Source organism: Chenopodium quinoa, unplaced genomic scaffold (genome assembly GCF_001683475.1).
Source record: "Chenopodium quinoa cultivar QQ74 unplaced genomic scaffold, ASM168347v1, whole genome shotgun sequence".
NCBI lineage: Eukaryota > Viridiplantae > Streptophyta > Magnoliopsida > Caryophyllales > Amaranthaceae > Chenopodium > Chenopodium quinoa.
Window position 1 is genome coordinate 719,454 of NW_018742455.1, and position 10,935 is coordinate 730,388.

The following is a 10,935-nucleotide window of genomic DNA, read 5'->3' on the forward strand; positions in this document are numbered from 1 at the left end:
TTAAGTGTTGGTTAGTGTAGAGAGAGCCACAATAAATTGTTAGATCGCCTCTCCGTAAAAGCTGTATATTCCAGCGATATGTGCGAAAAATGTAACACAACGCAAGATTTATAAAACGATGGTACCTTTGATGAAAGAAACTTTTAGGTTTTGTTCTCATTGACTGAACTCAACTGAACTGAGTTGAACTGAGCTGAGCTGAACTGAACTTATTAATTAGTGATTTTTAATTATGGATCAGTGATCTTTGATTATTTATTATTACACATATGTGTATATACAAATATATATATTAAAATATTAAAGAAAAATATACTATTATTATTATTATTATTTATTGATTATTATTATTATTATTATTATTATTATTATTATTATTATTATTCAATTTTATGTATTTGTTAATTTAGATTTCATTTATAGATGCCGTGTGACTTTAAATATTACATAATTAATTTTGTTTATGCTGAATGTCGCACTCGTGATTGGTCGTAATAATTGAGCAAGGTTGCGAAAACTAAAATAAAATCTTTACTTTGAACAACAGCTAAAATAATCCGATAATTCACAGAAAAATTATCACAATGTATATAATGTGCTAGGGAATACGGAGTACCTGAAGACTGATTGGATGAAAGAGACGGACTTTTAGCAAACACTGTGTAAGTCACATAATCACGAAGCAAAACAAATGGGAACTTTTCACGAAGACCGCACCACATATGGGGCTGCTGCTGTGCCTCGGTATTTGTGGCACGAGTTGTGGGTTGCTGTGGTGCAGAGCTTAGAACTTGCTGTTGCGGAAACGAGCTGCCATCACTCGCAGTACTAACAGTATTGCTTCCAGCACCCACTGCACAACACTACCAACAGCCTGGTCAATGGCTGGGGTTGCATGCTGGCTTGCTAACCCAACGCCCGCAGCATTCCCAGCAAGCTGACTAGCTCTGGGATGTTGGGAGCTGCTCGAGGAGCTTGCGGCAGATGGCTGGTTGGTGCCACTTGCCCCCTTTACTTCGGGTTCCCCTTCACAATCATCATGAATTTCACATTATTCATCAGCCATATCATACTCCGCATAATCAATATGAATTTCATCCGTTGTAGCAAACTCATTCGAATCTATGTTCACATCATCCATTCAACCAAAAGGAAACACATCTTCCACAAATTTCACATCACGAGAGACAAAGAATTTCTTAGACTCAAGATCATACAACCTCCACCCTTTCTTTTCAAAAGGATACCCCAAGAAAACACATTTGCGACTCCTACTAGCAAACTTATCATCCCTAGTATTTTGATTATGAGCAAAACACAAGCACCTAAAAGTACGAATAACATAAAAAAGGACATTTATTAACAAGTTTCAGACGGGGTTTATTTTGTAGGAGAGGCTGTTAAGACACATTCCCCCCTCCCGGAAATAAATGGACAATTTGGCTTGAAATTTCAAAGCTCCCAACATTAAGAATATGTTTATATTTCCGTTCCACTCTCCCATTTTTGTTTAGAGGTTCCCACACATGAGGTTTGAAAAAGAATACCGGTTGCAACAAAATAATCAATCAAGCATTTAAATTCAGTCTCATTATCACTTTGAACAACTTTTATGATTTGATTAAATTGTCATTCAACCATAGCAACAAAAGCCATAAACATCCGAAAAACTTCTGTTTTATCAATCAACAAATAAATCCAAAAAGCTCCGGAATAATCGCCAACTATAGTAAAAAAAAATAAATAGCCCCAAATGACGTAACATGACGATATGGAGGACCCCACAAATCACAATGTATTTTTCAAAGATTCTAGCAGAATTATTTTCACTCAAACAAATTGTCTCTAGGTTGTTGAGCACGAAAACATACTTCAAAATCCTTAGCTAAACTTCTTTTATTATTTCTAATATGAGGAAGCAACTTAACTACTTTCTCTTAAGGATGCCCCATTCTTGTATGCTAGAGCTCCAAATTTGATGTAGCTTCAACCATAGACACACGTTGCACCTTATCTAGTTTGCTAAAATAATAGTTCGTCTCGCCTAAGTCCTGTTCCAATCAGCTGCTTTAGTCGGTCATGTATAACACACATATATAAGTTAAATTGGACAACAACATTTAATTGGTCACTAAATTGAGTAACATAGACTAAATTGCAATGAAGATGAGGCACAACATGAACTCCAGTAATTGCAATTTTATCGGACAAACGAAAGGAACCTTCCAAGGTAACAAATACACGTTCACCGTTCAGTAAAAAACCAATAGGACATTCAATATTGTGTGTGTTAAATAACCAAGAACTATTACTGGTAACATGATGAGTCGCTCCGGTATCAATAGTCCGGCGGTGAAGGCTGAACCTAGGAGAGAAGTCGCACCACGAGGGACTGATTTCCCCCCGCCATGGCTGCCTTCGCTCGTGCCCCTCCTCGGCTTTGACCAAAGTAGTATCATGTTGCTGCCCTCCATTTCAACAAGTAGGATACCTCGGCACTTCATAGCAACGATGAAAATCGTGCCCCTCCTTGTTGCAATGAGGGAATGGAGATTTAAACTAACAACTTGAAATATTATTCCCCGGTACGGTGGTGTTTGATCATCACCGACCATGGGTAATTATGAAAAAAAAAAATCAACCTGGCTCTAATACCAAGTTAAATTCAGAAGAAAATATAATTGTGTGGCTTGCCTTCTCATTAATCACCATGTAACATATATATATATATATATATATATATATATATATATATATATATATATATATATATATATATATATATATATATATATATATATATATATATATATATGGAAAATTTGTCAGAAAAAATCTTTTAAATGCCTCATTTTGCAAGAAAAAACCTTTTAAACGATTCTTTGCTAAAAAAACCACCACAATCACTTTTTTTGTTTAATGAAACCTTCCGGCATTGACTCTAAAATTCAGGCGTTGACTCCAAACTTTCCCTACTTGCAACCATTTTTAGGCGTTTTTCTCTCTTTTGTTTTTCTCCCTAATTTCTCCTCTATAATATGCCCAAATCAGTCCAACGAAAAATTAGTATTGTATACGAAGTAATTCGTATGTTAACTTTATTTTATGATCGATATACAGCAGGGGCGAAGCCAGGAGATAAGATTTAGGGGGGCCAAGACTTATACGACATATTAAGTAAAATAGTAATGTATAATTGTATATACTGCTTTTCTTATTGTAATTTTTTTTTATGTAGTGGTATTAATTAAATTTGACTAGTCCTCAAAAAAAAAAAAAAAGAAAGAAAAAAGACTGCAATTGAGCTAATAATTTAACATCACTATAACTATGCAGAAATTAACATTTTATACTATTTATTTAGGGGGCTAGGTTTAAAAATAAAGGAGTTGGCGATTGGGCTAGTGGGGCTGGGCCTCCACCAGCCCCCCTGGCTACGCCCTTGATATACAGAGCATATGAGTATTTTGATCGGCTTTATCTTTATAAATAAGTATTTGTAAATTGGCCTACACTTCATCACATACACATGCCCGACACTAACAAACCTCCTAGCACCTCAAGTGTTGTTTAGTGTAGAGAGAGCCACAAGGGAATGATATAAACAGTTATTTGATCTTGTGAATACTGAATTTAGCACTCGTGATTTGTCGTAATAATTGAGTATGGTTGCAAAATAAAAAAATAATAAAAAAAACCTACAATTAAATCTAATACTACCTCCGTTACATATTATTTGCAATGATTTGACATAAAGTAGAGAGGAAAAATATCTAATCGTTGCAAATAATATGTAACGGAGGTAGTATGAAAGAAATTAAATTGCAAAAAAGAGACAACATAAGCATATGTTGGTGACGCTGGAAAATATAATAATTGTTAAAATAAACCATATGTACATCATATCAGTATATATGAGAATCTACTAGACTTTCATTATAATCACTAGAATTGAAAAGAATAAAATACAATGTTTTTTTTTTTTTGACAAAAGAACTTACAAGAAAAAAAAAACTACAACAGAAAGAAACAAACTAGAACTGAAAAAACAACAACTGTCGTCGCCGAGGGGAACCAGCTAACCAGTGAGCCGGAGAAACCCATGACCGGGGAACCTTACGAATTTGGCATACCAAAAATGACTCTACAACAGCCCGCAATTCTAGAATGAGCCACCAAACCGAAATGTCCATTGGACCTGAATTCAGAATCATAGAAAGGAGGGTCGCACAATCAGAATGAATCCGAATCTTCAAGAAACCTTTACGAACCGCCGCTTGAAGACCCCATAAACAAGGTTGTAGCTCAGACTGTAAGGCCGACCCGGACAAAAAGGCCCTACTACCTCCACCCAAAACCTCCGAAGAACAAAGGTCACGGATAACCCAACCTGCACCAGCCCTACAAGTGGAGCAATCCCAAGCTCCATCAACGATCAAACAAACTGTGGGGGATATGTCTGGTAATCCCCTCAAACACAACCATGGATCCCCTGAAAGCACATGCGAACTAGGCGAACAAGATCCCAATACAGATTTCTTCCAATCTTGAGACTGGACACAACGATGGAACCAATCCTCAGCCAAACCTTCAATTGTCCTGGGTGACCAAACCGCATGTCTGAATCTTAACTGGTTCCGAGAAAGCCAAATAGCCCAAAGGATAGCAAATAAAGACATGATACCCTTCCAAAATTTGTGAGAATAGAACCGAGAAATGGTGTCAGCCAGCCACTCCCCGAACTGGAAGAACTGCCAAAGATCCCAACAAACCCCTAACGTTCCCGACTGCCATAAAGATCGCACAGCAGGGCAGTCTCTAAAGGTGTGCGACACCTCCTCCCACTCTTGATGGCAAAAAGCACATACCGGGTCAACCGGAAAACCACGGGAATGTAGAAGGGGTTCCATCGGAAGAGCATCATGTAATATTTTCCAGCCAAACACTTTCCACCGAGGAAGAATATGAAGCTGCCAAAACCTCCGCCACCAGGTTGGAGTCAACCGGCTACCAAAACCAGGGGTCATAGGGGACTGGCAAAGAAAGGCATAAGCCGATTTGGTGGAGAAAACACCATCTCTAGTGAACTTCCAGTATACAAAATCATCCATTTGCCTCCCCGGCCGATCCAAAGAAAGAATCCTAGTAGCTGACAAAGAGTCAAACAACCTATGAACAATCAAAGTATCCCACGCGTAAGAATGCGGATCAAGTAAAGAAGATACAAAAGTCGGTCTAACCGCCTCTGACGGAAAATCCTTGAACTGAACCTGTCCACCAGGAGCCCAAGAATCCTCCAAAATACGAACCCGAGAACCCGAACCAACCTTCCAAACCAAACCCTTAGACAAAACAGACAGTCCTGAGAGAAGACCCCGACAACCCCAAGAAAGGCGAGAAACCGAGGACGCAACACCCCCTGCTAAAGAAGGGCATTTAGCAAACAGAAGACGAGAAACCAACAGTTGCGGGGATTGAATGAGTCGCCAACTCTGTTTTGCTAATAAGGCAGAATTAAACGGAGCAAGACTACGAATACCCAAACCCCCTAGTCCCTTCGGGAGGTGCAGTAACTTAGAAGAACGAAGAGCCATCCCGCGACTCGATTGTGAAGATTTCCACCAAAACTTGGCTAGCAAATTGTCTACCCTAGAGCAAATAGAATCTGGAATCTGGAAAACTGATAAAATATGATTAAACGAGGCAAGGAGCACCGAGTTAATGATGATCAACTTCGCCGCAGGGGAGAGGTGTAATGCAGCAAACACCTCAAGGCGTTTAGCTACCTTATCTACAAGAAAACCAAACTCGGAACACTTACTACGACCTAAATCAACAGGAAGCCCCAGATAAGTACCAAATCGTGATTCAGAACGTAGCTGTAAACATTTAGACAAATATGCCCGATAATCCTCCGGAGTATTCGGGCTAAACTTTACAAACGATTTCTGCATATTAAGCATTTGTCCCGAGATAGCACAGAACTCAGAAAGAACATTCATCACCTGTTCATAAGAAGTAGGCGAAACATGGAAGAACAATAAAGAGTCATCCGCGAAGAACAAATGTGATATAGATGGTGCTCCCCTCGAAATTTTGATACCATGAAACAACTCCTCCATCTCAGCTTTCCTCAGCATCGCAGAGAGCACTTCCATGCAAAGAACAAACAGGTAGGGAGAAAGAGGATCCCCTTGACGTAAACCACACTGAGGACGGAAAGACTCGGAAGGAGCACCATTAACAAGCACTTGATATGACACCGTTGAAACACACTGCATAATTAAATGAATCCAATAGGGAGGAAAACCAAAGACCTGAAGCACCTGGGATAAAAACTCCCAACTAACCCTATCATAGGCTTTGTTCATATCTATTTTGAGGGCCGCATAAAAACGTTTCCTAGCTTTGGAGGCATTCGTGAAAGAAATCAACTCATGCACCATCAAGCAGTTATCTGACATTAGCCTACCAGGAATAAAGGCATTCTGGTAGTCTGAGACTAAATCCGGAAGTACACCGCGCAATCGATGAGAAAGACATTTAGTAATGCATATATAGACGACATTACAAAGGCCAATAGGACGGAATTGAGAAATAAACTCAGGATGATCAACCTTTGGGATTAAAACCAAGAACGTACGATTCCAGTCCTTTAGTAAATACCCATGAGCAAAAAAGAATTGAACAGCCGTGATCACGTGATTTCCTACCTCATGCCAATAGGTTTTGAAAAATGCCGAAGAAAAACCGTCTGGACCTGGAGATTTGTCATCTGCAATGCTAAACATAGCCCGCTTAATATCGTCAGCTGAGAAAGGAGCTAGTAAGGACTGGCGATGCGTATCAGATAAAGATGGCAAATGAAGAGAATCCCAAGAAAACCGAGAAACAGAGGATTGAACCGAGGAAGAACATTGTGAGTCCCCACTATAAAGAACCTTGTAGAAATTCAAAGCAATCGAACGAATACCCCCCACATCTGATACCCAAGGCCCATCAGTATCTCGCAAACCCAGAATATAGTTTTTCCTTCGCCGAGCCTGAACAGTTGAAAAAAGTAGTCGGGTATGCTCATCACCAAACACATCCCATTTCAATTTGGCTCTCTGTTTCCAAAAGAGAAAAGCCGCCTGGGCCTAAGAAATCTTCTCCTTTTGCACTTTGTGGAAAAGGCAACGGTCGTAACGGGAGTTAAGAACAACAGACGCTTGAGAAACATCAGCAACCAAAGATTTCCAATCAATACCCCACATCTTCTTGTGAGTAACACACCAAGCTAACAAACGATGACGAAGAATACAAAGCCTTCGAGATAATGAAAACATATGAGAAACCGGAACATGAATTGCAAAAACAGACCTCACCATGTCTGCCACAACAGCAGATCTGAGACACTAGTTCTCAATTCGGTATGGCCGTTTACAATTACACGTAGAAGAAGAATCACTCAAAATAATAGCTGCATGATCAGAAAACAAAATAGGTTGGTGCTGAACAAAAGTAGCAGGCCTATCCTGTAACCAAAGGGATGTAGCATAAGCTTTGTCCAATCTCTCAAAAGTAGGATCTGACATTAACCTCCCATTAGTCCAAGTAAAACCAGGTCCTGTAAATGGGATATATAATAAACCCATGTCTAATTTCCATTGCATGAAATCATGACGACCAGGAATATCCAAATTCCCCCCTACTTTATCCGATAAATATTCTTCCTGGTTAAAATCACCGACTAACACAACATTCGGATAAGTGGCTAAAATATTAGAGATTTCCGACCACACAGTCATACGATCAGAAACTTGAGGCGCTCCATACAGAAAAAGGGCATATTTTATTACCAAATTCTCCACAATTCGACACAATATTACATGCGGAGAAACCAAGACAGGATCAATCACAACTGGGGAAAACCAAAATACACAAAGACCACCACTAAGACCCACCGAATCTACACCCACAAAACCTGAATACGACAGAGAAGATAACTTATGCATTGCAGAATTTACACACACCATAGTTTCAGCTAAAAACACAACATCGACACTATGAGAGCGAACTAAGGATGCAATATAAGGAACTTTAGGGGAGTCCGCTTGACCCAAACCCCTACAGTTCCAAGCCACAATCTTCATCTATCTCCTGGTGGCCTTAAACGGGCGGCCACCAAACCCTCAGAAGAAGAACCAGCTCGAGACATCTGAATTGGAGAAGAAGTACCGATCCCTTTACGTTTCTTAAAGGGAGGCCAGAAAATACAACCAAGAGCAGCAACAACCGAACCTTTATCCTCAAAACAATACTTTAAAGTCTTAACAAAACCCGAAGACGATCTCTTCATAGGACAAACTAAATTCACCCATCCCCACATTCTTCCATGGCGTTTGAGCATATTTGGCTCAACCTTCTTTAACGACACAGGACGTCGTGCTAATTTCTTAAACGGAGGGTTCCGCTGTTTAAGAGAATGTAATATGTGTGAGGAGCAAGACGCATTAATCATCTTGGGTTAAAATTGGGTGGGGGGTTGCAGAAGGTGAGAAATGGGATGGGGTTGGAATGTGGGTAGGACTTATAGGTGGAGGGGTAACTTGTACTGTGGATTCAGAGTACATATTCCTTTTTTTCGAAGGGGGGAAAGCTGGAGAATCCAACATAAGCGTTCTTTTTCTTACCAGGGTACTCTGGGGTTGGGGTGGGATAATGTCTCTGTAAAAACTCCGAATATCCACTCTAGATGTTCTAAATCTTTCGGTCCTTTTTAGGCCAATATTTGAATTGGAGAGATTATGATTCAGATTAACCATTGACGACCTTGACGTACACAATCCAATTCTATTGGCCACCAAAGAAGTAGGTCTAAGAGAGTTCAAAAGACAAGAGTTCTTCCTATGTCCAACTCGATTACACCTAGAGCACATAATAAACAAATTCTCATATCTGATATTAACCCATTTAAACTCAGAATTGCCAAGGTCCAAGAAGAAACCTGCTAATAACGGTTCAAAAACATTGATTAGGAGCTTTACTCTAAGTAGGCATGTAATTGAACCTGGCGGGGGGTCATCAACACACAGAATGTCCCCGACCAAAGATAGCATCGGTCTAATAACATCAAGCTTGCATAAATTTAGAGGAACCTCATCAAGTTTGACCCATATAGCAGCTTTACTAAATCTGATATCCCTGATTGAGTCACCTGGAGTCCAAGGCTTTGAAAACTAGAAGAGTCGCTTGATACGCCAAAGCTCCCTGCTCCAACATAGCATCTCCATCACGAGCATCTTCACATAGAAATAGAAAGATATTTTTGAACCTCTGAACTGTAATTTCCCCAAATTTTATCCACTGATTAGACACCCAATCTTGAATTCGACATTCGGAGAAGTGACGATAGTCTACAAATTTCCCGAGAATTAGATGACGGTGGAAATTGGAGTATTGAGGTTTGTAACAGGACTGATCCCGGCTTGGATAATCAAAAAATTGAGATGAAGCCATATTAATGGAACGAGGGATATAGACAACCAAGGAACTTGCAATCAACAAAACGAAGAATAACAGGCAGAGCTAAGAGAATAAAACCTCAAGAAACAGAGCTTATGCTTGCGTAAAACGAAACCACTTAAATGACAAGTAACACTAAGCTTTAAACTTAAGGAGTAGAGACTGAGTAAGAACAAACCGTCGCCGGTGAAACAGGAGCGTCACTGATGAACATGAAAAGCCGCCGGAGAATAACAAGAAGCAGCAGCAAATTGAACCCAAAGGTAACATAGAACAGCGAATCGAACACCTCCACTTTGTTCAGTAAAATTGCGGCTTCCGACCATATGATTGTAACAGTTATGAAAACTTGGTGTGATTGAAGTGAGTAAATGAGCGGTGGAAGAAAGCGGTGTTGGTTTAACGTTGGCTGGAGTGATTGAAAGGCTCTAGTAATTTCCTAGAGAGAGAGGCTCCCTGAGTAATTGCTAGTATATCCTCAAGGAGAAGTTGTGTAAGTAGAACGAGTGTAACTTTATTTGGAGGTAGTTGTAGTTGTAGGTGTGTAGGTATTATTATCACACAACTAGGGTTTAATTGTGTGGTTGGAGGCTTCCTCGCAAGTATGTATAGGTGGATTACTTGGTCTTAGCTTAATTTTTTTTTTTTAAAAACTACCCATAATAAATTTCGGGTCTTAAGTGACACCCTTGAACTTAAGACTTTAACTAACTGAATTAGTTGATAATTCATAACACAAAAAAATCAATAATAGGAGAAGGACAACCAAGTTCAAAAACTAATTAGACTAAGAAAAGCACCAAAGATGTAATAGCAGATAGGGAGTTAGGGAGCCAATCCCACTAGATCATCACAAAATGAATACCATTAATGGTTTATAATAAAAAAAGTTGACGGGGGAAGTCGTGATTCCCTGAAACATTATTGTTGTTTTAAAGAATACTACAAGAAGGGGGGTTGAATTGTAGGATGAGAATTTAGCCAAACTTTTTGCGGAATTAAAATTAAGTTAGCTAAAGGAACAGAAAGATTAACTAAAGGAACTAAAGAATGCAAGAGAGATTTTACGTGGAAAACTCCTTGGCCCTAACAAGGAGAAAAACCACGACCACTTGGGATTTTAGGAAAAGAATCTTCACTATAATAGGGCAAATGAACCTATTACAAGCTAACGACTCAAACTCAAGTTCCTCTACGAACTTGAGACCCTGAGGAACAAGTCACCCAACTTGTTACTCTTCTCTTCTCTTTCTCTCTTCTCACTTCTCTGTTCTCTCCTCTATTTCTCTTCTCTTTCTCTTTTCTCTTTCTCATATACAAACGTTCACTCGAACTTCCCCATTCCCCAAATTACAACTCGAAAGATAAACAAACTCTAGTATAAGAACATTAGAACACTCTAATGAACTTGTGTAAAATTGACACTTG

General features: G+C 39.4%; 1 protein-coding gene across 1 annotated transcript; it reads right to left on the reverse strand.

Annotated features, from left to right (window-relative positions):
- Window positions 1–784: 784 nt before the first annotated feature.
- On the reverse strand, window positions 785–8,135 carry LOC110717342. Its single transcript, XM_021896007.1, has 5 exons — window positions 7,433–8,135; window positions 7,164–7,372; window positions 4,084–7,043; window positions 1,147–1,325; window positions 785–1,026 (listed from the first exon to the last, which is right to left on the reverse strand). Exons 1-5 carry the CDS (start codon window positions 8,133–8,135, stop codon window positions 785–787), a joined length of 4,293 nt encoding a protein of 1,430 aa, XP_021751699.1.
- Window positions 8,136–10,935: the final 2,800 nt, after the last annotated feature.

Coding starts and splice junctions, on each gene's coding strand:
- LOC110717342 (XM_021896007.1), bottom strand. CDS start 8,135: ATGAAGATTGTGGCTTGGAACTGTAGGGGTTTGGGTCAAGCGGACTCC. Junction 7,044..7,163: donor ACCGTTGCCTTTTCCACAAA/GTGCAAAAGGAG, acceptor TCAACTGTTCAG/GCTCGGCGAAGGAAAAACTA. Junction 1,027..1,146: donor GGAAGATGTGTTTCCTTTTG/GTTGAATGGATG, acceptor ATGATTGTGAAG/GGGAACCCGAAGTAAAGGGG.